The sequence below is a fragment of the Mirounga angustirostris genome, unplaced genomic scaffold, assembly GCF_029215605.1.
Source record: "Mirounga angustirostris isolate CCGP_5_RB_7025 unplaced genomic scaffold, mMirAng1.0.hap1 SCAF_1, whole genome shotgun sequence".
Taxonomy (NCBI): Eukaryota; Metazoa; Chordata; class Mammalia; order Carnivora; family Phocidae; genus Mirounga; species Mirounga angustirostris.
The window spans coordinates 94,014,063-94,041,761 of record NW_026991709.1 but is presented as its reverse complement, the minus strand read 5'-3'; the positions used below and the strand labels follow the sequence as shown (position 1 = coordinate 94,041,761).

Here is a 27,699-nt window from a genome sequence, read left to right as displayed (position 1 = left end):
ACTCAAAGTCCATCCACATTGTTGCACGGATCAATTTGTTGCTGAGTAATATCACCTAGTACCATAATTTGTTTAACCATCCACCCATTGAAGAATATTGGACTGTTCCCAGTTTTTGGCTAGTTGTTCATAGGCTTTGCATATATTCATGGAAACACATGAGCAGAGGTCCTCATGGAATTCATGGGAATGCCCAGAGAATGAAGAATACCACGATTGCCTAAAACATCCCCATCTACACCACCCAAAATCTCCCCATCCTGATGACTTTCTTTTGGAGTAATATTGATTTCAAATTCTACATGTCTTTCAAGCAGTAATTGCAATATAAATTACCAGTGTAACGATAAGAAACCAAGCATAATTTGCTTAGAGTGTATCAGAATAGAAATGTGTGAGCAAACAAACACTTCTGCTGTGTAATGAGTTTCACGCTCCTGCAAAAGATAACCAGAAATTTCAAAAATCACTTAGAACAAGACAAAAACTTTAATCAATGAATTAAATAGATTTTACATAGAATATTCCATGCCAAAAAATGCCCAGAGCTAATGTTATTTTATTTTAGCACTAGAAGATTTTACTTTGTTTTAATAAGATGTGTTTTTGATACTGGGTTTCGAAGTTTTGACCACTTTTAACTAAGATTTATATGTCTGTGACCATTATTAGCGTTCATGGTTTATATCTGAGATAAAAAGCACCAGAACATAAAATAATAAACCATGGAAGGGTATACTTTCTGACAAAAATGCAAGTAGATTACATGAAGACACATGTAATAGTAAAGATAACATGAAACTATCATAGCTAGTGCCTTTCACAGTAGAATTTCACACACACACTCACACATACACACATTCACGCATGCTTATATTTAGAACATTTATCATGTAGGAAAAGAAGAGACAGAAAATTCCAGGTCAAGAAAAAAGGAGGGGCGCCTGGGTGGCTCAGTTGGTTAAGTGACTGCCTTCGGCTCAGGTCATGATCCTGGAGTCCCTGGATCGAGTCCCGCATCGGGCTCCCTGCTCGGCAGCGAGCCTGCTTCTGCCTCTGACCCTCCCCCCTCTCATGTGCTCTCTCTCTCAAATAAATAAATAAAATCTTAAAAAAAAAAAAAAGAAAAAAGGAAATGTGTTACCAGAATCTAAACATTTTTGGCAGGTCTTCTAAACAGTAAGTGAACTATATATCCAAAATAAATGAAACTTCATGGAAACATGTCATACGTGTCATTAGAAAGTAAAGTTGTACTTATATTAGATTACCATATACGTATTTACAAAACTTTTGTAACATCAATCCCATTAAACATCCCAGAAGCTGATACTCCTTTGATTACACTAAGTTTCACTCATGCTCTTTTCCTCCTCCAGATAATGGTTTATAGCTTAGTTAAGCCTTGGGAAATCAGCTTACTGAAACTCACCAAGGTCAAAGTGAATGTTGCATCTGTGACCTTGGTGAAAATGTTCTAGTTCTTCCTCCTGTGAAGTGGGGAGGATCCATCTTTTCATTCCTATCTCCGTGATCTCGGAAAGTTTGGCGACAGCACATAACAAGTGTCTAAACCATTGTCCGCAATCCCGAGAAGTTGATGGCCGAAGGCTAATATCCAGCTCGGTCAACTCTTTGAGGAACCGCACATTTTGGCAGAAGATGGCCCATCCTGCATCACAGATGCTGTCATTATAACTCAGGTCGAGCTCCCGTAGCTTGGCCAGGTGACCTGTGTGTATTACGGAAGCTGAAAAATAAAATCACACTAAATGCTAAAATACAAGAATACTTTCTCCTGTGGCTGTTTGCCACTTCCAATAACACAGTCATTCCAAGATTAGAAATGACAAGATTGGTGCTTAGTAATGATTTGTTATTAGCGAGCAGCTTTATTCAGGACATCCGAAATCACTTTAGTACCAAATCTGTTCTCTGCACATCCCAGGTACAGCTTGAAAATTGTTTTTTTTTTCTCTTTCCAAATCCCAACCCAAAGAATATCTTTTTTGCTCTTGGCTCCACTAGAGTCCCAGCTCTTCCTGCAGACTCTCTCCAGTTAAATGTGAGGAGTGATGGCTCTCTGGCTTTAACTGAGGACCATTTATAAATAGTCATCTTGCTGTTTAATACTGTTTAATTGTTCACTGCTCATTCAGTCATTCTTCATTCAACAAGTAATTAACTGAGCACTTTTCACGTGCAAAATACACATGGGTAATTTCTTTTTTATTTTATTTTATTTATTTGAGAGCGAGAGCACAAGCAGAGGGAGGGGCAGGGGGAGAAGCAGGCTCCTCGCTGAGCAGGGAGCCCGACATGGGACTCAATCCCAGGATCCTGAGATTATGACCTGAGCCGAAGGCAGACATTTAACCGACTGAGCCACCCAGGCACCCCAACACGTGGGTAATTTCTAAGTCACCTTAGGGACCTCCAATTCACAGAACAATTTTCCCTTTGAAGAGCACATATCACAGTACTACCTAAAATGGCACTTAATAAATAATAGTGATGAAGCTAAGAAAAGATAGTAACGCTTGTAAGAGGATATAGGAGAGCTACCCAAAGCAAGCAGCGCGTGCTTCCCTTGCCAGCCAAATGCAGTGATGGACCACAGAGATCAGATGAGTAGCATGGGATCTCAGAGTTGGCAGGGACCCTGGAGGTCTCCTCATTCAACCTCCAGATCAATGATCAGAGATGACTCTTTCACAGCTTCTCTACTGGTCACCAGCCAGCTCCTGCCTGAGGCACCCTTTCCTGTTGCCCTGACAGAATGAGGTGGCTCTCAGCAGGAGAAAGCCCCCATCCTTTGGGTCCCTTTCTGCCTTCCAGTGACGTTCACTGATTACCCCACAGCCTGCTGAACACTTCAGCTCCTTCCTCACACCAGCCTTGGAATGTTAGACGACAGTCCGTTTCCTCAAGTTCTCTCCCTTTAGGATTAAATGTGCCCTGAATCCTTCAGTCATTCTTCATGTGTCCTGGCTCCCAGAGCAAGCAGCATGCTCCATCCCCATTGCTTTCCTTTGCCCACAGTTTGGTGCATTCGAAAGCTTAGCATTCTGTACACTCAAGAGCTGCACTCCATTCGTAGGTGTCCGTGTTGATGTGTGTCTCTTCCTCTCTCTGCAATATTACTCACCATGTTCTCAAGACCTAACTGTTAAAGACAATGTACATGCTTTTCCTTTTTACAATTTTTTCTACTATGGAAATTTGCAAGGGTACAAAAAGCAGACAGAATAGGAGCATAAACTCCCATGTCCCCATCACTCAGCTTCAACACTTACCTTCATTGCACCAATCTGTTCCACCTATTTCCCTCCTTTCTACTTTTTTTTTTTTAGTACAGGCATTCCTCATTTTATTGTACTTTGCTTTCCTGTGCTTCACAGATGTTGCTTTTATTAAATTAACAAATTGAAGTTTTGTGGCAACACTGCGTCAAGCATTATTTTTCCAACAGCATTTGCTCACTTTGTGTCTCTGTGTCACATTTTGGTAATTCTCACAATATTTCAAACTTTTTCCTTATTTGTTATGATGATCTGTGATTAGGATTTGCTGAAAGCTCAGATGTTGGTTAGCACTTTTTAGCAAGAATTTTTTTTTTTTTTTTTTTAGGGGGAGTAGGGTCAGAGGGAAGGGGAGAGAGAGAATCCTAAGCAGGCTCCATGCCCAGTGGGGTTCGATCTCACAATCCTGAGATCATGACCTGAGCTGAGATCAAGAATCAGATGCTAAACTGACTGAGCCACCCAGGCACCCCACAATAAAGTATTTTTGAACTAAGGTATGTACATTTTTTTAGACATAATGAACTGCACGCTTAATAGACCACAGTATAGTGTACACATAACTTTTGTATGTACTGGGAAACCAGAAAATATACTTGACTTGCCTTTTTGCAATATTTGCTTTATTGTGGTAGTCTGGAACCAAACCCACAATATCTCTGAGATATGACTGTATTTTATTTTTATTTATCCTACAATATTATTGACTGTATTCTCTATACTTTTCATCTGCATGACTTATTTTTGTATGACTTAGTTCCCTTTATCTATTTCACCCATCCCCAACCACCTCCCCTCTGGTAACTATAAGTTTGTTCTCTGCATTTAAGAGTCCATTTTTGGGGGCGCCTGGGTGGCTCGGTTGGTTAAGCGACTGCCTTCGGCTCAGGTCATGATCCTGGAGTCCCGGGATCGAGTTCCGCATTGGGCTCCCTGCTCGGCGGGGAGCCCGCTTCTCCCTCTGACCCTCCCCCCTCTCATGTGCTCTCTCATTCTCTCTCTCTCAAATAAATAAAATCTTTAAAAAAATAAAAATTAAAAAAAATTTAAAAAAAGAGTCCATTTTTTGTCTTGTTTTTTTGTATTTTAGATTCCACATATATATGAAATCATATAGTATTTGTCTTTCTCTGACTTATTTCACTTAGGATTATACCCTCTAGGCCCAACCACTTTGTCACAAATGGCAGGATCTCATTCTTGGGGCACCTGGCTGGCTCAGTCTATAGAGCATGTGACTCTACAAAAGTTCAAGATTGTTGAGTCAATGATCCCATCATTGGGTCATGACTTTAAGCCCCATGTTAGGCATAAAGCTTACTTTAAAAATAAATAAATAAAATGTGTGTATCTTAAAAAAAGGATCTCATTCTTTTTTATGTCTGAGTAATATTCATGTGTGTGTGTGTACCACTCTTCTCTACCCATTCATCTATCTGTGGATACTTAGGTTGCTTCCATATCTTGAATATTGTAAATAATGCTGGTATAAACATAGGGGTGCATATATCTTTCCAAATTAGTGTTTTTGTTTTCTTTGGGTAAGTACCCAGTGGTAGGATTACTGGATCATTTGCTATTTCTATTTTTAATTTTTTGAGGAGCCTCCATATGGTTTTCCAGAATGGCTGCACCAATTTACACTTCCACCAACAGTGCATGAGGGTTACTTTCTCTCCACATCTTCTCCAAGACTTGTTTCTTATCTTTTTTATTTTAGCCATTCTGAAGGTGATACTTCATAGTGTTGTGGGTTTTTTTTTTAAAGATTTTATTTTTAAGTATTCTCTACACCCAATGTGGTGCTCAAACATACAAGCCTAAGATCAAGAGTCACATGCTCTACCGACTGAGCCAGCCAGCCGCTCTCTCATTGTGATTTTGATTTGCATTCCCCTGATGATTAGTGATGTTGAGAATCTTTTCATGTGTCTGTTGGCCATCTATATGTCTTCTTTGGGAAAATGTCTCTTCAGTTCCTTTCCCTATTTTTAAATTGGATTATTTGTTTTTGTTTTTGTTTTTGTTTTTTTGGTGTTGAATTGTATAAATTCTTTATATATTTTGGATATTAACGCCTTATTAAATATATCACTTGCAAGTATTTTCTCCCATTCAGTAAGTTGCCTTTTCATGTTTTTTGATGGTTTCCTTCATTGTTCAAAAGCTTTTTATTTTGTGTAGTCCCAATAGTTTAATTTTGCTTTTGTTTCCCTTGCCCTAGGAGACATCTACAAAAGTGTTGCTAAGGCCAGTGTCAAAGAGATCACTGCCTATGTTTTCTTCCAAGAGTTTTATGGTTGTAGGTCTCAGATTAGGCCTCTAATCCATTTTGAGTTTTTGTGTGTGGTGTAAGAAAGTGATCCAGTTCCATTCTTCTGCATGTAGCTATTTAGTTTTGCCAGCACCAGTTGTTGAAGAGACTGTCTTTTCCCCCATTGTATATTCTTGCCTCCTTTGTCATAGATTACTCGACCACATATGCATAGATTTTTTTCCTTCGGTCTTTGTTCTATTGATCTACGTGTCTGTTTTTGTGCCAGTACCACACTGTTTCGATTACTACAACTTTGTAGTATATCTTGACATCTGGGATTGTGATAACTCCAATTTTGTTCTTTTTCTTGATTGTTTTGGCCATTTGGGATCTTCTGTGGTTCCATACAAATTTCGGGATTATTTGTTCTAGTTCTGTGAAAAATGCTGTTGAAATTTGATAGGGATTGCATTAAATTTGTAGATTGCTTTGGGCAGTATGGACATTTTAACAATATTTGTTCTCCCAGCCCATGAGCATGGAATATCTTTCCATTTGTTTGTGTCATCTTCAATTTCTTCCATCAGTGTTCTATAGTTTTCGAGTACAGGCCTTTCACTTCCTTGGTTAAGTTATTCCTAGGTATTTTATTATTTTTGGTGTAATTTTAAATGGGATTATTTTCTTAAATTTCTCTTTCTGCTGCTTTATTATTAGTGTATAAAAATGCAACAGAATTCTGTATGTTGATTTTGTATCCTGCAGCTTTACTGAATTCATTTATCAGTTCTAATAGTTTTTGGTGGAGACTTTAGGTTTTCTAGATATAGTACTAAGTCATCTGCAAATAGTAAAAGTTTTACTTCTTCCTTACCAATTTGGATGCCTTTTATTTCCTGTCTGACTGCTGTGGCTAGGACTTCCAGTACTTTGCTGAATAAAAGTGGCAATAGTAAACATCCTTCTCTTGTTCCAGACCTTAGAGGAAAAGTCTCTCCATTTTTCACCATTGAGTATGATGTGAGCTGTAGGTTTGACGTATGTGACTTTATTATTTTGAGGTATGTTCCCTCTAATCCCACTTTGTTGAGAGTTTTTATCACAAATCGATGTTGAATCTTGTCAAATGCTTTTTCTGCGTGTCCTGAGATGATTATATGATTTTTGAGATGATATTACTGTATTTTAAAACAAATCCCAGACATTGTTTTAACTTTTCTGTACTGTTTGAATTTTCCAATCGTGTGAGTATCCTAATTATTATATTTCACTGTTTTATACTTATTATATATTTTTAAAATCTGAGTAGTAGGATCATAGGTTATGGAAATACTTTTGTAGTTTACTCTGAGAAAGTGTTGTTAATTTTAAAAGAAAAAAAGCTACAAGTGATTAAGTAATTCTTAAAGAATGCTTGTTAAAATAACCCAAGCAATATAAAAGTGGCAATGGCTAACCACACATAGTAATACTTGTTATTCACGAAAAATTTTTTGGAGGGGTGCTCATTGCTTCAGAGGTCTGGGAGTAGATGGCTGCGTAGTGCTGGGGACATAGGCACGAGGGTAGATGAGAGACACAGACGTACTCTCCAATTCACTGTTTGCCAATGAGAAGTGGACATAATAGAGGTGATTTTAGGGGATATTTGGGAAAGGTATTATATACTCTGGAATCCTGCAGTGCAAAAGTTATTCCTTATTCAAATCTCTTTCCACCTTTCTAAATTGACATGGAGAAAGGGTCAGATTGATGCTAGTATGCTTTTAAAGCCCTCTCTTCCCCTTTTTGTAACAGAGAGAGAATGAACCTCTATTCAAAGCCTTCAGCTGGCAACAGTCTAATAATGTCTGTCTATGAGAAGTGATTCCTAGATTTCAGTTATGGTGATGATGAGTTTCCTGTTTAAATAAAAACATTTAGGTTAAAGAGTCAATATAAAGAAAAAATTAAGTAACGGTGTGGGTACCACGTGGACAGGGCAAACTTTGTGAAAGCAGACTGTAGGTAACCCAAGTTTGAGTAACACTGGGCTGGCCGGGGAACAGGATCCTTCCCCTGTACCTGGAAGGCAAGGAACAGAAGCTGGAACGACCCACTGCCACGGCTATGCTCATCTCTCCCTTTGTGAAATGCCCTCCACTGCCTTCCTGGCTTGGGGATTGCCCTTCTTCGTTTTCGCCGGCTCTCTCCTAAGCAGATGTCGGAGAGAAAGAAGGGAAGCTGCGCAGAGGGCTCAGCCACAGGCCTGGCCCAGCTCCCCGCCCGCCCTTCCACTGCGGCAGAGGCACACTGCGCTGCGCGGGCCGGGACTGCTTTGGGACCAGTAGATACCAACCCAGGAGAGCGACGTCCTCTGTCACCAGGCCACAGCTGCTCAGTCTCAGCACTCGAAGGGACCCTAAAAACTTCAGTGTTTCCAGAAGCAGCTTCAGGTTGCCACCAACACATTTATTCCAAGAAAGGTCGAATATTTCCAGAGCAGGGAGGTAAGTGGAGGCTTCAGCTAAAATTGGTAACAGAAGAGCAATCGTTAGGTTTCCCTCTTTGAAACTGAGGAACCTGGGGCAACATATTAATATAACTGAGATAAGAAAGTTACAGAGACTATTTTCTTTTGCCCGAAATTCATGACCACAACTTACACTGTCTAGTTTTAATTGGGAGAAATGTTGGAAACTTTAGAAAAGTAAAACTTGATTAAGTGGAATTCATTATCAATTGGGATTTTTCTCCTTTAGTTCCCTTCTAGGAAGGAGAAAGAGGCAGAGGATTTGGACAGCTAGTTGAGATTTCCAGAGCATGTCCTGGTTTTATATATTCCTGTGTTCAGTCACGGCTGAAGTTCAGAGATGGGGCCAAGCCTCCTCAGGACTCTGAAACACCCAAATGTGTTTGTGTCGACTTACCTGCAGTTATAGAAACAAGGAAGAGAACTAGTGGATTTTGGAGAGATTTTTAAATGAGGTTTAAAAGGTTCTGCTTAATTCTCAGTTGCCCCTAATGCTGAAATTAACCCTAACAACTTATTCCTAAGATATAGTTAATTATACTTTAACTCCACTCTTCTTTCTAAAGAATAGCAGGTGTCCAAGCGGCAAATATATATCCTTTTATGATATCTATTAAGAAAATTCCTCCCACCTGCATGGTGCAGAGACCTACCAATAAGAAATGGAACTTTTTCTTCTAAAAGTGATATGGAGAATTATATGTTTACTTGACTAACTTCTTTTTTTGGAGGGGAGGGGAGAGAGAGCATGAGAGTGTTGGGGGGGGTGGGGGGAGAAGGGCAGAGGGCAAGAGAGAGAGAATCTTAAGCAGGCTCCATGTGGGGCTTGATCTCATGACCCTGAGATTATGACCTGAGCCAAAATCAAGCGTCAGACACTTAACCAGCTGAGCCACCCAGGTGCCCCTGCTTGATTTACTTCTTAATTCAAATTGAATGATACATTTATTTCAGATTATATAATTTAATGTAATATCTACTTGATTATGATTCATTATGCAGCAATAATTGGGAAGAGCTCTATCTTCTGATGGCAAAAGACACAAAATTAAAAACAAAATTTTCTTTAAAAAATATCCAACTTTTTCCAACTAGGGACATCATGTTGTCCCTAAATTTATTTTTTGTGGAACTTTCCTAACTGAACATTAGTCTAAACAGTGTAATGTGTCGTGTGTGTGTGTGATGTGTATATGTGTGTTTACCTAACCATTTTGGGGATTACAGACCGCTTTGAAAAGTTAGTTTGTTTACTTGCTTAACTAATATTCAGAAATACCTAAAATGGGGTTAGGGTATGCAGTGAAGAATAAAAACAATCTCTGCCTTCAAGGAGGTTATAAACTGTGGGAAATACATACACTGAGAAAAACACACAAATAAATAGATAATTAGAAATTCTAATAAAGGCTATAAAAAAGATACAGGGCCTCCTCATTTAGATCAGAGATGCTGTCCTCACAGGGAGCCTTTATGCTGAGACCTGAAGTCAGATCTCCCCAGGAAAGAACAGGAGGCAGGTGCGGGCGAGGGGCATTCCATCCAGAGAACAGGAAGGCCTGGAGACAAGGGATTGCTCAGTGACAGGAAGGAATGGAAAGAAGCCAGCCGAGGCTTGTTCAGGGAGCAAGAGGGAGAGTGGCCAAGAGGTACTAGGGCCAGATTACCTGGGCCTTTTAGACCCCATGAAGGAATGTGGATTTTACCAGAGGTGCTATGAGCCTCTGGTGTCTTTTTAAACTGGGGAGTGATAAGATCCAAATTACTTGGTAAATGAAATTTATAGATTCCCTCCCCATAATAATATTAACAACTAACATTCACTGAGCATTTACTATGTGCCGGGTACCTTTTCAAGAACTTTACATGTATCAACACATTTATTTCTTACAACCCCATGAAGTATGTACTATTATTCCATTTTACATTTTACAGACAAGGAGACTGAAGCACGGAGATGTTAACTATCTCAGGTCACAAGAGCCAGGGCCAGGATTTGATTTTAGGCAGCCTGATTCTAGGTGCTTTGGAGCCAGAAAATGTACCACATATGTCCCCCACAAAATAATTACAATCAATTTCCGGGAGTTCACAGTCCCCTCCCCCAGGGCACAACTCTAGACTGACTCTCTGACCCAGGTTGAGAACTCCAGATCTGAAAGGTACATATCTTGCTATTTTCCCCAACCAGACATGGGGACAAGGAGATGAGCAATGCTGGGAGAGGCGTGGGCGCAGTTCACAGCAAAGACCAAGTCTATGTGGGTTGAACAAAATACTTGGGCTGAAAGGGAGGCAAGAGTGCCTTAAATATAAAGGTCTTAGAATTTGGGGTGAGTTATATGCATTCATTTCTGTTAATAGATATCAATAAATAGCTTATTTTATTACTAGAATATGCCTATTTCATTAATAATAATCCATGTTTGGTCCATGGTACAATTCATTTTTCTAGAAGTGTCAACTGACAAACAATACTTGAGGGTCAGAGAGAAGGACTCTGTTTTCATCTTTATCCAGGAAGCCCCGGAATGCAAGCTCTCTAGTCTGTGTATGTGTGCAAAACGAGAGCTAACCTGCCAGGCCTGAGGCTGCGACCCCCTAAAGACTTCCTGGCAAGGCTGGCTGGCATCTGAGCACTTGCAGTTTGGCTCTGTTCCAGCCATTCCTTACCTAATAAGAGTGGCTCACTGTGCCTCCCCTGTGTGTCTACAAATTCCATGACTTATGTGGAACACCAGGTTTCCTTCTATGCTCTGGAATTTTGGTAGAGGGTGCCTATGTGACCACCACCCAGTAAAAGCCCCAGATGGAAGGTTCAGGTGAGCTTCCCCGGAAGGCATCATTTCACACGTGTTGTCAGAAGTCGCTGGGAGAAGGAAGTGTGTCCCATGTTACTCCACAGGTGGAGGTCTCTTGGAAGCTTGTACTTGGTTTCCTCTAAACTTTGTGCCACGCCCTGTTCCCTTCGCTGATTTTGCTTTGTACCCTTTTGTTGTAATAAATCCCAACAGTGAGTCCGACTCTATGCTGAGACCTGTGAGTCCTCCTAGCGAATCACTGAACCTAAAGGTGGCGTTGGGGACCCCCATCCAGCAATGTGTGCCCAAAGTTCTTTGCCTGGGTGGCAGATTCTGCAAAATAATGCAAAGTGCCTTTGCCTCAAAATATCTCCCTCTACTTGCAGACGATGTTCTTGCCCCGGAAGAGGCACATTCCAGATTCTGTAGGCCCTTGATCTAAGCTGGACTGTGTCTGTGACCTTCCAGCAGGCCCAGGTTCCTAGAAAGGACAACAAATCCTGCTGGAAAGTGGGTGCTGGGCAGTCAACTAGGCTCACACACTAGCAATTGCCTCACTTTTCCCATCAGACTCCCAGCAATCCAGTTTATATTGGCACCTCGGTGAAATCCCAAGTTACCATGGATATGGCCTCCAGAGTCGGCTACATACACTTTAGATTTTAAATGTTAAATTTGCAAATGCCAGCCAGAATCATTCATCTGGCCCCCCAAAAGCCACTTTTAAGAAAGCACATTTCCTGAGAAGAAGACAAATTAGTAATTCACAACTTTGCCTCTGGCAGAGGCTTGGCATGAAATTCCTATGTAGGAATATGTGGACTCATGTGTTACTGTACATGCCTGCAGGGATCTGGGGAATTCTCTTACCGAGGGCGGTAAAAGTCTCACTCTCCAGAGCACAGCTGTTGATGAGTAAGGACTTCAGTGCTGGTAAAAATCGGAGCCGGCTGAGGAGGTTTTCAGAAGAGCTGCCCATCTTTTTGTTGGCAGATAAATCCAACTCTTGAAGACTCGAGAGTAAAGGGATTACCTGGGCTGTTAAAATGTCAGCAGTGACATGTTTTAGGCACCATCTCACAAAGAGTCTTCTGGATATTTGGGTCCCACGGTCCCACAGTCTCCGTCCCTTACACACACGCACACCAGCCACACTCCCCAGTGTGTAGCTTGGGCTGTTCTACTTCCAAGCCTCTCTCCAGGCTAGACGTTAAGAGCAAAGACCTTGGAGACAGAATTGGGTTCTAATCCTGCCTCTGCTGCTAAAGAACTGTGTGATTTTAGGAAAGTTACTTAACCTCTTTGAACCTCGGTTATCGCCATAATAATAACAACAACAGTACTTCACAGGGTCACCGGGAAGAAAAAAATGACTTGGTATAGGTAGGTATGTTGGGATCTCTGTTGGGCTGGCTCAACTCCACAGAGCCTTCAGGGCCCCCTAAGCCACAGAAGCCCTTGGTCACTGTTACATCACCCTATTTATTTTTGCTTATGTGTTTGTTTTCTGTCCTCCCCCACCAAAGGTGAGCTCTGTCTGTAGGGCCTGCTTCCTCCCCAGAGTGTGCAGAAGAATCCAGAACACTAGAGGCACAGACATTTGTGGAAGGAGGGGAGGAAGATGGGAAGGAAAGGAAGACAGGCAGGTGGGATCCCAAGAGATGTCACGGTTTCTTCCTCTTCACCATGTAGTTGGTTTATTCCTGTCCCTACCAGACGGAGGCTCCCAGACTGTGAATTTCCCTTAGCACATGGCACAGTGCCTCGTACAACTAGATGGTTAATCAAAAGTTGTTGGCTAAACAATCTGTAATTCCATTTCTTTGGAGCTATCTAGAATGATCAGATAAAAGAATGGTGAGTTATTTAGCCTCCTAAGGTATAAACGGAATGTATTTTCATTTCCATCTTTTCAAAATTAGGCAGTAGAACGATGCAATTTGCTACAGTTCTTAAATAAATCATGAGCTTTCCAGGGCCTTTCACCCATGTTGGTGGTGGTGAATCTGGTAAGAGAAGCTGATCCCCCTCTTAGGCTATTGGTAACAGTTGAGGTCCCTCTGGCCCTGGAACCTTCCTCTGAGTAACAAGATGAGAGGTGATATTCATGTTACTCCGTTGTACCAAGGGAAATTCATTCTTTGGAATCTGCTCGCTGATAATCCAAGAGTGTTTCCTCTAGGTATGATGCTCAGAAGTAAAGGGGATGGTGATACCCCATACGCTCCACCTGGAGCTCAGAAACGGATTGTTTTGTTCCTTTAAAATCCTTATGAAAGCCTTGAACTTTTCTGTTTTCCAAATTGAGGCATGAGTCCCAAATGTAATTTAGCAGGTCTAAAATACAGATGTTAGACCTAAGAACCTATTTTACTCTTTTCCTTCCCAAATTGTACTAAAAACAACTAAAAAATTCTTTTTATTCTTGTTCTTAATTGATTCATTCATTCGATCATATTCAACAATCATTTCCTGGGTGCCAACTATGTACCAACCCCCGTACCTGAACAAAGGAGAGATGCTGAAGGGGCTCCCAACACAGGAGGGGCCCATGATCTGGAGAGGGAGCAAGGACAAAGGCCCCAGGGACAGAGGGTCAGCCCAGACAAGTGGCTGGTGTGGAGTCCAGGAGGGGAAGGCTAGGGAACGAAGTCAGAACGACAGAGGAGGAACAGTAAGACCATTTGGACTCGTAATAATCTGGGCACGAGATGACAGTAGCCTGAACCAGGGTGGTAAAGGTCTAGATGGTGAGCTGTGGTGAGATCCTGGAGGTATTTTGAAAGTTTACTGTGGCCACAGATGGAGTAAAATCCTTAATGGCAAGGCTGCACTTACACTGCTTGTTATGGGAAACTGCATTTATACATTACGTTTTATAATTACAGGATTATGCCTACAGTGGGAAGTTAAGCGTAGGCACCTAAAGGTAAAATATACACCTGTGATGCACCACCCTAAATTCTTCTGTAATTTCATTTGTATCTAAGGGGCTTGACTTCACTTGTTAGTCAGTAAGCCTCAACGCCCTTTGTTTGGCTTTCTCTCTACATCCCTGTTTGAAACAAACTTTGTGACTAACAGAGTCATTTCTAAACAGTAACATATATTCAAAATGTTCTCCACCAAGTGCCACATCCATCATTTACAAACATGTATAGGAGGAATTTAGATTCACTAACATTTACTGGGCACGTAATATATGCCAAATACAATATTGGGGCATTCACAGAACTTTTATGGTTTGATGCTTTTGGTTAAGTTTAAGTAAGTTTCAGGGGACACCTCAAATTTGCCAAGTTCCAAACATATACTGAGGTTCCAAAAGTCCTTCCTTGGCTCTATCGTTCACACTTACTCAGTGACATCACATCATCTGCCGTTAGCGAGCACTGGTGAAGATCCAAAACTTCTAGATGCTCCAACGTGGCCAGCTGAGCTGATGAGTCTTCAAAACCCCCACCCAGCTCCCTGTTGCAGGAAAGGTCTAATTTCTTCAGTTCACACAAGGACCTAAAAGCAGCATCTACAAAGAAAGTCAAAAGTCCCATTCTGACAGGTTAGAAGGTGGAAGGCAGGTGTGGAACAGGGGAGGGGGCAGGTGTGCAGAAGGGAGATGGAGAAAATACACTGGGTTGGGAAAAGCCAAGACAGAGGAGTAACTTTAGACTCCCTGCCATCTGGCCCTCTTTGGACTTGACCATGGCTTCAAACACCCCACCCCCAGCACCCCGTGATCTGCGTTGACTGCCAATGGCTTTGGTGGAACCCTGCAACGGATGGTTCTCCTCCTCCTACACTGGAGGCATTGGCATTTCACAGAATTCTAGACTTCCTCAAACTGCCAGTGAGAAGGATATTATAGACTCTGTAAGTCAAAGGGGAACACACAATTTCATGTCATGTTCTCCCCACAGATGCCACTGGAGCTATTCTTTTTATCAGTACCAATTCCTTCCTACTACTGAGCATAAAATAATGCTGACATTTTCAGAAGTAAGAGAAAAATGGAGAGCTTTTGTACCACATAACTTTTCTTTTGCCCAGTGTCTATCTCAAACCCAGAATATCCTGGCCTTTTCAGAGGCAGCCATTTTAAGAGGTTATTTTTAGAATCATGAAAGTATGTGCTTACTGTAAAAGACTCTGAAAAGGATAAAACAAAGAAGATTTAAATTACCTATAATCTCATTCCCCAACATAACCACTGTGTATATTTTGTTGAATTTCCTAACACCTTAAAAAATTAAATATAAACTAAAATTACATGTGTATGTAAAAACCCCAGTCACTGCTAACTCACCCAGTAGTTTGACACTCTCTTGTGATAGTCCACATGAGTGTAACTTCAGTACTTTCAGATTTGAGGTACTTTTTAATCCCTGAGCAATACTGTTCAGACTGGCACCAATGTTTCTGTTAATGGAAAGATCAAGGACTTCGAGATTTTGCATCATGGGTAGCAACTGACCTAGAGGGAAGGAAGTGAATCCAAATGAGAAGAGCAACTCAGTAAAAACCCAGGTTGTGAATGTTGGGGCAGGAAAGGGAGGGCAGCCTCATGTGACCCCGGGGCTATAGTGAGCCACTCCTCCCATTCAGGGTGAAACAAAGCACAGCCAACTTTGACCCTTTGACTCTCAGGCTGTCTGCTTGTGGGTATCTTCACATTTATATTCTGGGAAGGACCCTTCCGATTTCCACTTACCCACAAATGCCCCATCTTCAGATGTGAGGTCACAATCCACAAGCTCAAGTGTTTGTATCTTGCTCCCTTCTTGGAACTTCTGGAGGGTCAGAGGCAAATTTCCTCCCACTTCACTGTTCCAGGACAAGTTCAGCTCTTTCAGTTCAAGTATCACCTCGAGTGCTTCTCCTGTTACAAAAGAGCCCGAAGATGGGGTCGACTGCTAATCCACAAAGCAGGGAATCCACCTCGAAATCAGCACAAGCGTGATTTATGGAATGATAATGGCTGGGCCAGGGACTGGTCAGGTGCCGAGGAACAGAGCAGACCCAGTTACCGCCCGCTCCCAGCAGGCTAAGCCCCTGTATTTACAGGCACAGCAATTCTAGACCCTCCAAGGTTCAGAAGCCATGCCTCTGTACAAAAATTATTGTCAAGAAAACCCCACCTGTCAGTAGGGTGGTTTCACAGAGTTGTTTTTATGGTAGTAAATACATGTACTATTCCAACTCCTTTCTCTCGCCCACCTTGTCTGGGGTCAGCATCACTGGGAAGCTGGACCAGAGGATGAGGTGAGGCCACGCAGAGCCCTGGCCGCCACGGGGGTAAAGCTCACTTTGACATCAAGAATATCACGTACAACTGAACCGAGCCCTCCAGAGAACTAGTAATAAAGCAGAAGGCGCTAGCGGCTCATAACAGCCACGCAGCCTTGGAGGGTAGAGGAGGGTGCAGTGAGAAAGGGGTGGAACTTCACATTTCTGAAACCCTTCAGCAGAGGAAAGCAACCGAGGGCTAGAACGGAGGCTGGGCGAGAACAGGGAAGTCACCAGGGAAATCAGCCTTAGGAATGACTTCCACTGCCTTGGGGAGAACAGGGCGGAGAGGCACACACATGGAAAATGCACTTACGCAATGTGCAGAGTCGATCTCAACACCGAAGCGTTAAGAGTACTGGAAAGTCCCCTGTGTCTAGAAGCCTCTCCTCCATGGTCCACTACTGGACGTGGACTTCTGCCATTGGCTATTCATTGTGAGGACTGAGGTTTCGGGAGTCCAGGAGCCTCACGTTAAAATGCATGTTCTCCCAGCACAGGTGCCATTTTGTGTGCCATCACCAGTCAGTTGGGGTGGCTTTCGATAGCCCTGAAGCACTCCTCAGCTTCAGCGACAGAGAGTACATGACTGATCAGCCATGTCTGCAGTGCACATGGTACTGGGGAGCCATGCTTCTGTCATCCCACACTCAGCAGTTGTAACAGGTATAATAATGTTGGAATGCCTCCTGATTTATGGTCTCTTTTCATTAAGCCATTTATTCTCCCTGTACCCCATCTGCCATCAATGCTAAGGAAAGTCCCTTCTGATGGAGAAGATGCAGAAGCCCTTCCAGAGTGGAGAGGGAGTCTGGGAGAGGGAGCAGGTTACAAAACATCACAGCACCAAAGATGCAGACTCTCTCCTGAACCGGATAAGTTTGGAGTGAGTCCCAGGAGAGAAATTCCATTTCCCCATTTCTTCTTTTTTTTTTTTTTTAAGATTTTTATTTATATATTTATTTGACAGACAGAGAGAGACAGCGAGAGAGGGAACACAACCAGGGGGAGTGGGAGAGGGAGAAGCAGGCTCCCTGCTGATCAGGGAGCCCGATGCGGGGCTCCATCCCAGGACTTAACGACTGAGCCAACCAGGCGTCCCCACTTCCCCATTTTTTAAGGATGGAAGACCATGAACAAAATTTAGATTAATCATAGGAAATAAAGAAACTACATTTTCTTTTCACCCCTGAGTAGCAGTGAGTTAAATTTGCAACTCCACTACACAATAACCAGCTGCTAACCAGTGGGGCTCAACTGGTCACATAAAACCACTGAAAGTTAATTTCAGTGGGAGTAGTGAAAGGAGGAACTGTGCTAAATTACTGAGCACGTACTATGTGCCAGGCATGTAGTAAGTGCGTCACAGAAATTATTTAATCCTCACAGTAGTTTTTTGAGGTGGATATCAAACTTATTTCAGAGATAAGAAAGCTGAGGCTTACGAAGTTTAAATAATTGTCCATCGTCACAAAGCTAGTTAGAAGTAGGGATAGAATTTGAACTGAGACCTGGCTCTGAGATGTATGGTGTTTCTCCTCAGCTACAGGAAGGCCAGGGGGCATAAACGGATCCTGATTTTCTACAGAGAGATCAGAGAGAAGACATTTGACATAAGTTGTGTTGTTTTTACAGAAATGTTTGCCAAGATGTAAATGACCAAAATAATCACTGAAATAAGAAACTTCAGACCAAAAGGACTTTAAAAAATATGAATGGCATCTAAAACCATCAAGGATCATAGTAAAGAGTTGGATTAGTAGCATGACAAATTTTATCCTAAATTCTATGTTCAGTATATAAATTAATTGAGGTTCTAGTTCTATTTAAACCATTGCTTTTAATTTAAATATCTTGTTTTGATCCATTTTTTAAAATGGGAGTGGAAAAATAGAAGAGATTATTTTGGAATTGGAAAATAATCATTACTTACCCCAACTCCTTAATTTTACAGACGAGTAACAGACTGAGAGTAAGCAAATTTGACAAATTATCTCCATTTAAATTCCATGAGAGCAGGTATCTATCTGGCCAGCCTTGTTCCCTTCTCTATCCTGGGGCTTACCACAGTGCTAGTAGGTACAGGCTGTGTAGCCTTTTAGAAGTTATGCAAGTGCTCAGCATGGCATTCCATCATCCATGTGCTCTCATCCATGAGCACCCGAGGGGGTGTGACCCAGATAGTTTGCCCTTGACACTTCAAAGCTGCTTCCAGTGAAGCATTCATCATACCCAGGGCTCGAACATCATCCATGGTAAGTCTGCAACTTCCCAGCCTCAGGATTTTTAACTTGCTGACGAGATGCATTTGCTGGGTGATTGAATGGAGGTTTCCACCTACAGAATCATTCCAGGAAATATCCAGTTTTTCCAAGTCTGGGAGAAAAGGCAGCAAAGCAACTGGAAAAGAACAAGAGGATATACAGATTTGCATATGTAATGTGCGACTGGTAGTAAATAGGATCCAATGCCTATTGCACTGTAAGAAGGGAGGGGTGGATGTATTGGCTTTCAGCAAAGCAGGGATCCCTCAGCCATGCAACTGGGGAGAATGTGACCTTTATATTTCCTATTTCCTAGGATATTTTCTATTTCTGCCAAATAAATGCACTCCAAAAATGGAGTGGTATCTTCATAAGATTTCATAGGAGCTCCTTTATTGTAGCAGAAATGGTAATTCTACTGTTACTACCACTGCCACTGTGATATGTATACTAGCCCTTTATTTTGCAAAAATAATTCCTCACCCCTTCATCCTATTGGACCCTCGGGCTGAAAGCCAGAGGACTCTCTGTTGGCCAGGATTGCTGAGATTGAGGGTACCTGTTACCCTTTCTTTTATATCTTGTTTACCTGGGTATCATCACCTTAAAAAGCTCCCATTATATGTAAATAGACCAACATGTAGAGGTTTAGACAGGCACAAAGCCTGTCCGGAACCTTCTCTGAGTATCTGCCATCGCCCATTAAGTGACCTTACTGTCTGTGAAAAAAGATTTGCTAAGGCCATCTTTATCTCCTGAAGCAACAAGACTCAAGGGTGGAAATGCCAACGAAGAGTGGATGAAAAATCTTTGTTTGCTTTTAAATCTCTGTCTTGAAGGTAAGGGCAGCCGTCAGAAGTAGCAAGCTGAGCTTTTACAGTTACAGACACAGCTGCGTCCAAAATTCTGAGCCCATGATTAGGAGTGAAATTGTTTTTGCTTTTTGGTTTTTTACTAGCCTTCAATTTCAACTTGTTCGCCAAAATCCTAACTTTATCAAGCCTGAAAGTCTTTTGAACACATTAAGAAGGAAAAAAAAAATTAAAAACCATATTGCTGGGGCCCGCTCTCAGAGACTCCAAGTTGGTGGGCTTGGGTTGAGCTGCAGTGAACACGAGCTCTGCTAGTGATTCTGACACACAGGTATCTGGAAACACAGACACGGTTAGGGTTCTCTCTTCAGAGAATTGTCCAAAATACAGTGGCATGGATTTTAATTAAAATAGTCAAGGACCCCTCACTCCCGATTCAGTTTTTTTGATACCTCTGTGCTGGTAGACACATCTAGTTTGATGAAAGACTCGACTTAAGGTCTCTGAGAAAAAGAGAAAAGAAAGGTGGTAATAGTTGTGTGGGGAGGGGCGTCTTCACAACCAGACGCCCGCTTACGTGTGACAAGTGGTGATTACGCTGTTGAGTACACAAGTTGTAAGCAATAATTGCTGGTAGTTCCTCTTTCATTCCACAGACAACTGAGCACAACACCCCGTTACATTCCCAGCGGGGCTCAGCTTAATGGATGAGTTGCACGAGTTTATATCTCATATTGTGTGCAAGACAAATGTTTTTCAGGGAGTAAGGAGCCATCAGTAGGGAGGTAAAATGCTTGGGAAGAACAAACAGACAAATGAACCTTCCTCCTAAACTCAGCTCAAATCTTTGAAGTTTGAAGAAGGATCAATTAACTTGTTTTTTGTTTTTTTGTTTGTTTGTTTGTTTTAGTGGTACAGCTGCTATTCCTGAGTTGTCTGGGGCCACCCTGAGACCTTGGGTTGCCAGGTGAGTAATGAGCGTGTTTTGCCTGCTCATCTCAACCTGAGGGCTCCCGTGGCCCTCCGTGCGAAGTCAACTGCATACAGACCCACTTCCCTCACGTCCGCTGCCGTTAGTCTGCAGTTATTCAGATCTAGACACTTGTCCACAGCCGTTCTGCCCAGCTTCTGCAGGAACTGCTCATTTTTCTCCATCCTGGATCCCCATTCCTCGTCTGAAGTGAGAGGCTGAGCTACATTATAAGAATAAAGAAGAACTTGCGTGAATGACAGATCGTGTTAAAGATGCACAGTGATCGCAGTAAGACAAGTCAACAGACTAACAACAATCCTGAGCAGGTCCTTTGTGAAGCCTCAACCCTGAAGGGGAAACATTTACCAGAGACAGAACTTGACCGCTGTCCTGCCTCCAGGTGCTGGACACTGATCGCTCCAGTGACCCTCTTCTTAGCAATGAAACTGAGGCACTCAGGGGCTCTTCTTTCACGGCCTGACAGGGTTCTCAGCGTGTAGAAAGTGTTGTCTTCCTGAACGAAGTGGCGAACTTGTTAGCACAGCGTTTAAGCCGAGCGCTGCTGAGGGACACACAGCCGGGTGCACGCCAGGTGGGGAGCACAGGTATTTGACCAAACAGGTGAAGAAGGGGAAGCGTTGTCACCCGGCTGGGAGCTTCAGTTGCCTACTAGGAGCTAATGAAACACTGCTCGTCTCCTAGACCATTCAGTTGACAGATCCAGAGAGGGGAGTGCCGGGGAGAGCTTGTCTCCACCCCTGCCAGAGAATATGCTCAGAAAGCCCCGTTTATCCTTCTTGTTATTAGAGACCACTTACATGGCACCCTCATCAAGTTCCTCTGTACTAACGCTGTGCTAACATGCGAACACTAAAATAAGAAAAGCTTTACTTTTATTGAACACCTATTATGTCCCAGTATGTGCCAGCATTTAAGACACATATAAAACACATCATACTTTTGGGCGCCTGGGTGGCTCAGTTGGTTAAGCGACGGCTCAGGTCATGATCCTGGAGTCCCGGGATCGAGTCCCGCATCGGGCTCCCGGCTCGGCAGGGAGTCTGCTTCTCCCTCTGACCCTCCTCCCTCTCATGCTCTCTCTATCTCATTCTCTCTGTCTCAAATAAATAAATAAAATCTTTAAAAAAACAACAAAAAAACAAAAACAAAAACAAAAAAACACATCATACTTTTGTAAGGAGAAACGAATATGCAGGTACTGACAGTGACTTTAAGGAGGTTTTGTAGATGAAAATGTACAATTTAAAACATATAAAAAGAGTATACTGGAATCCAACATGAAAGTGTTAAGTTCCAAATATGCAGTGATATTCTACTATACCTTCCAAAGTATAAAACCACATCGCTAAAAAGAAATATACTGGTACCAGTGAAAATTAATAGTAGGATTTCAGTAGTAATCAACTTAGACTTAAATATTAGGAGAGTAATACAAACTCAACCTCTCCTCCGCGGTGTGTCTGGTGGCTGGCTATTTTTAAGAAAACACGCCCTGACGCCCATGGGGTGTACATCTTTGCAGGGATGGCTGGTGTTGCCACATTCCGCCAGTAGGAGACAGCACCAACCACCATTTTACCTCTTCCCATTCTGGTCTTCCACTTGTATCATGCACTGGTAAATAAAACGTATTTCATTTTGGGTAGGGTTGCCAGATTTAGGAAAAACAAAAACAGCCTGTCCAATTAAATTTAAACTTCAAGTAAACAAGGAATCATTACTTAGTAAAACTATATCCCAAATATTGCATGTATTTTATCTGGCAACTCTAATTTTGGGTGGAGCAGAAGAGAATGGTGGGTGGGGGGTGCAGAGGGACTAACTCTTATGTGTCAGGACATTTTGTGTAAACTTCATGCAAGGAGACACAATCGCACTATTTCATAAGTTTGGAACCTGAGACACAGAGAGACTGTCAATTATTAAGTAGCAGAGTCAGAATTTGAACCCAGAACAGTCTGCTCCAAAACCCATTATATATATGTGTATGTTTTTGAATTTTTGTGTTAAAAAAATCTCTCTGCATGCTATCTGATGCTTTCTCCCTTCTCTTTTTGAACTTTTTATCTCCATAGGCTCAACTTACAATCATGCTCAAGTTCCAGCCTCACAAAAGCTTCTTTGTTTTCTCAAGCCACTGTTTTGTCTATCATTAGGAAATGATTACTGTCATCTGTTTGGAAAGGGTGGTTTGTACTTGCTGGTCCCAATTCACCACATTTGCCAATTAACCCTCTATGTTCTGGTGACCACATTCACATTCTCAAAGGTCACCAGCAGTGACCTACCAATTGACAGATCAAGGAATCTCTTCTCAGACCGCATCCTACTTGGGTCCTCCGTAATGTTTGATAGGACTGGCAAGGCTAAGACAGCATAAGTGGAAGACCTGGTTCAAATCACGGGTCCCTCAGGTGAGCAAGTCACTGAACTTCTTTGAGCCTTGGTTTACTCATCTATAAAGTAGAGATTATAATTCCTGCCTGGTTCACTTCTCATTTATTGGGGCCTCCCAGGGAGATGGGACTCTGCAGTGTCTTTTATATGAGAGGTATTCTGTAAATATTTGTTGAATGCACAGATAATTGAAGGAAGGAAGGAAGGAAAGAAGGAAGGAAGGAAGGAAGGAAGGAAGGAAGGAAGGAAGGAATATTAGCTTTAAAGCTCCTTAATGACCAAAATAAATCAACATGGCAAATCTTTATCAAATGCCTAAGTATAAATATGAGTACCAATTTATGAGATCCCTGGACATGTCCTTACAGGCCACATATTTCAATTTTTTTAAATACATAAAACCCTTTCTTCAAAGGATAGCTTATATCACAGCTCAAGACATAAAACAGTTGAGTCAGAGTTGCTACCCATTGGCTGAGGTAGGATGATGGGCACATCATGAAGAGGACAAAGTTATCACACGTGAGCAATTCTGTGGAGTGACTCAGGGCCTTTTCCTGGCTGCTTTACTGCTGAACTGAGCTTCTGCCTTCTCCACGGGATTCTATGAGCTAAGCAGTATCTTCACATTAAGTTCTTTTCTAACCTAAAGTTCTAAGGGTTGGTTTCTTGGTTATAAACAACCAAGAATCCCAGTGGTTTCATAAAACATGATTACATGTTTGTAACATGGGTGGAGCTGTACAGGGAACCAAGATAACAAGTTCCTGTTTTCAAGGAGCTACCTGTCTAATGGAAGAGACAGACACGAAAGCCATGCTTACAGTACAGAGGAGACGTGCAATGATGGAGGCATGTGGAGGGTGCATGAGAACACATGGTAGTGACAATAAGCACCTCAGGTCCCATGGGCAGGTCTTGGCAAGCTTTCAAGAGAAAGGGGTACATGAATTGCACCTTAAGGGTGAGCAATCGTCAGGCAGGTGGGTGGAGAGGAAGGAGGAATAAATGGGGGAGGGGTGCAGAAGGAGCATGGTGACACAAAGGAAGGTCTTTATAAGCCCAGGGAACCCTTTTGGAAGAATATGGCCAGTTCAGGAAACTGCAAGTGAATCTGAATTTCAGGAGTCGAGGATGAACATGAGGTTGGGGGAAGGCAGAGGTCATGAAGAGAGATCCATCTGATCACAAATACCTTGAAGACCATGCTTGGGAGTGTAGACTTTCTTTTCAAGGCAAGAAAGACTCAGGGAAAGATTTTAAGCAGGCGAAAGACATCATGTCTGTGATTTAGAAAGAGCACCCCATGGCACTGTGGAGGACAAGTTGGCAAGAAAGCCAGACTAGAAGTAGAGAAACCAATTAGGAAGCTGGCCCAGTGGTCCGGTCAAAAAACAATGAAAGCCAGAACAGCAACGGAGAAGAGGAACCAGGTCTGAGAGCCATTTTGGGGGCAGAATTGACATGACTCCAGGAGCCACTGAATTATGGAAATGGAGAAGCCATGCAAGGTTGAGGGGCCAGTGTTGCCCAGCCGGGATAACCAGTGCCTAGCCTTGCACTGTTAATTTCATCATGGTTACAGGTATTCATGAGCCATGTTCCTGAAGGTTCAATTCCTACTTTAGAACAAGTATCAACAATTTTCTGATAGAGGTTGTCCTTTTTTTAAAAAGTAGACTTTAACTTCCTATTTCCAAAATAGATTTAAAAAGATACTTAATCTGCTTTCACATAAAATGATACTATTTTTGGTATTTGATACAAATAATCTGATAGAATTGAGGGTAGGTATAAATGAATCAAGATTGGCCACGGGTTGATAATTGTTAGAGGGAAGTGATCATGGGGAGTTCTTAGACTGTTCTCTCTACTTCTGTGTATATAGATGTTTAAAAAATACATTTAATCTAATAGATACTATATTAATGGCATTGTGTATGACACATAGCTTTGGGGAGAGACCTGCCAATATTTATTTTCATAACCCTTGAATTTTTAATCTCTGTTCTAAGAAAAAGGCTGAAATACAATGAAGCTGGGAATAAGCAAGAGGGAAAAATAAAAATATTCACTGAAGGGCAAAAAAGGAACTTAAGTAATTATGGCATATGCCTGGATAGAATATTATGCAGCTGTTAAAATTAGGCATACGAACATCATTTTATGTATGTCTGCCATGTGGGGACTGAGCAATATAATCATATGTTCCAGAAGTAGGATATCAGCTCTGTGTAAGCTCAAGAGGGATTTGTAAGCTATTATAACTACAAAAGATGCCCACTCTGGCCCCCAGGAACCCCTGGGGGGTGGGTGACTGTTCTACTGCTCTTGTCCTCTCTCCTCTCTCATCTTGCTTCAGCACCCCTGACCTTGGGCTCACTCTCAAGCATGCCAGGCCCAGTCCCACCTCGGGCCTTTGCATTTACGGTTCCCTTTGCCTGGGAAGCCATTGCCATAGACATCCATGGGACTGGCTTGATTCATTCATTCTACTTGGCTTACTTTATTCAGATCTCTGCTCAAATGCCACCAAATCAGAGACTCCTTCCTTGCAACCCCACCTAGAGTAGGACCCCATCCATCCTCTGTCTCCTTAGCCTGCTTTATTTTTCTTCCTATTACTTATCACACTGAAATTATGTCTGCATTCGGTTCTTTGTGTACATGAGGTCCTGTTTTTCGTGGCTGCATTTCTAACACTTACAACAGTAGCTGACATACAGTAGGTACTCAGTCAGTGTTGACTGGCTGACTGACCGTAAATGCATGCATATGAACAAAAGACTGAAAAGAATCTTGAAGAAATGACCATTTGTGTTAGAATGAAAGGAAACAAGGTATTTTCTCTATACCTTCCTGTAGTGTTACTTTTGATAATTTAAAAGTCAAATTAGGCAAGTATTTAAAGCATTTAAGTCACACAGTAAATGCTTAGAATAGAGACTCAGATTAGGTTTAGTTTAACCCATATGATCTCTGTAGGGAAAAACATTACTCTAAAAAAGTAAAGAAATAACAGCAGTCAGAAGTTTACCCGTATCTAAAGTGGCTGTTTTCTGTGCGTCGTTGCTGGGTTGGAAATCAGTTGTTGCAAGGTCATTGCTCTCTTTTCTGCTTTCAGCTTTGGAGGACATAAGTTTTGAGCCCCTGAGGAATTTGTTGACAAATGAAGTCCGGGGTTTAGTTTCTCCATCTGAAGAATTTTTCTTCCGTGTTTGACTCATGGTGAAGTTAAAGGGGGCCTTTCTCAGTAAGACATCTTCCTGTTGTTTTCTGTTTCTAGGATTACTGAGAAGAAAAAGACTGTCAAGCCTGTGTGAAATCAGAATTTCCCTACACGAGTTTTTATTTCCCCCCTTCCTTTGTTTTTATTACTGGTAATGTTTAATGTAAAAATAAGAATGACGTAAGCCAGGATCTGGGAACCAACAGATGGTGGCAGATACAAATCTAAAGCAAACTTGGTTTTTAACTTTGCCCTATTCTATTGTGTGAGATACAGGTCATTTAAAACCACTCCGGCAAATGCATCAAATGTGCCAATACATTTGATATTTCAGCAGTCAATTACAGTTACCTTCTAAGGGACGACAGTAAAGGAGGATTTTAGCATGTCTCTCAACTATCTGGCCCTTTGCAAAACTGTCACCCAGAAGAGTCTGCCTTCGGTGAGCCCGGCCTCCTCTCTTCACGTATTGCTGCTTTTTCTCCTGGCATCTTCCCTTTTCCACTCCAGCCCTCCTCTGCCACCCCACAAAAAACACACTGGCAGTAAAACGTTCACTCACTCCATAAGCAGAGCCTACTCTGGGTCGGATACTGTTCCAGATGGGAGATTCGACAAGGAGCAAGACACAGCTCCTGTCTTTGATGGAGGCTTAACCTGTAAGCCAGAGAACACCCCAGGGTAAGGGCTGCCAGGGAGGAGGGACCCAGATAGTCAGGGAAGGCTCCAATGGACTATGCCTGCCTTGGAGAACAAATTTGGAGCCTGATTTTTAGCCTGGGGAGTTAGCTAAAAAAAGAGGAGAGGGAAGAGTGTCCCAGGTAGAAAAAACAAGCTCAGAAGTCTCCAGGAATGAAGGCTGGAAAAAGCCTAGGGTTGGCTCCAGCAGTGAATTCTGGTTTACCTGGCGCAAAAGATGTAGGGGATGGAGGTAAGGAATGGGTCTGCTGTGATTTGAGGCTAAAGATTCATAAGGGTCAATCTATTGTCCCTCCTGGGATTTGCTTACATTTTAAGGGAGGGTTGAATACTTAAACTGGGGATAAAACATCAATGGAATTTTAGATTTTTTTTTTTTGGCATTTAAACAAAATTAAAATCCAATTAATTAACATGTAGTGTATTATTAGTTTCAGAGGTAGAGTTCAATGATTCATCAGTCTTCTACAACACCCAGTGCTCATTACATCCCGTGCCCTCTTAATGTCCATCACCCAGTTACTCCATCCCCTACTCCCTCTTGGAATTTTAGCTTTTGTTAATAAAATTTAGATCCTGTCCTTGGGACAGAGTCTAATAGGTATTCTTGAAATTACATTGTTCATGGCTTCTTCCCTATTAAATAGGTCCTTCTGTAATACTATATTCTAGAATGACTCAAGAACCTTTGCATAGGGGCTCCTAAAAATGACCTTGGAGAGCCCACCTCCATGCCAGGGAGGTGGAATATTCAAAATACCTGGAGTACTGTTTTAGAAGTCACAATTGGGCATCTTTTTCTTTTTGCATTTTCTTTTCAAATTAGAGCAGGGTGTGGCCCAGGTTTACCCAGGAACAGACAGCAATGGAACCAGACAGTAGCCTCCTGCTACAGCCCCACAGCTGACCAAGGTCAGTGGGTTAGGTGGGAAAGAAAAAAAGACCACTGGCAATGAACCTAGCCACAACCAGCAGCACTGGCTGTCCCATCCTGATTCCACCCTCACCTCAGGGGTCTTTGTCCTTTGGCTGGTCCTCTGCCCTCCCCCACAACAAAGATTTACCTCCATGGTCATTGTCATGCAACTGCACCTTTTAGAGATGAACACAGAGCCATTCTCTGGAGTGTCATCCCACGAAATGGTTTCA

General features: G+C 42.2%; 2 protein-coding genes across 2 annotated transcripts in view; one reads left to right on the top strand and one right to left on the bottom strand.

The window, feature by feature from the left end:
• LRRIQ4 (leucine rich repeats and IQ motif containing 4) overlaps window positions 1-20,266 on the top strand; it is a 34,208-nt gene extending 13,942 nt beyond the window's left edge. Inside the window, exon 6 of the mRNA XM_064585595.1 lies at window positions 20,142-20,266. The gene's annotated coding sequence lies outside the window, so the exon portion shown is untranslated. The remainder of the gene's footprint in view (window positions 1-20,141) is intronic.
• On the bottom strand, window positions 369-27,083 carry LRRC31 (leucine rich repeat containing 31). The gene is made up of 9 exons (XM_045863687.3): window positions 25,660-27,083; window positions 20,281-20,424; window positions 18,388-18,555; window positions 15,581-15,748; window positions 15,176-15,343; window positions 14,231-14,398; window positions 11,743-11,910; window positions 7,898-8,065; window positions 369-1,750 (listed from the first exon to the last, which is right to left on the bottom strand). The coding sequence occupies exons 1-9, from the start codon at window positions 25,847-25,849 to the stop codon at window positions 1,419-1,421; spliced, it is 1,674 nt and encodes a 557-aa protein (XP_045719643.1). The 5' UTR covers window positions 25,850-27,083; the 3' UTR covers window positions 369-1,418.
• Window positions 27,084-27,699: the final 616 nt, after the last annotated feature.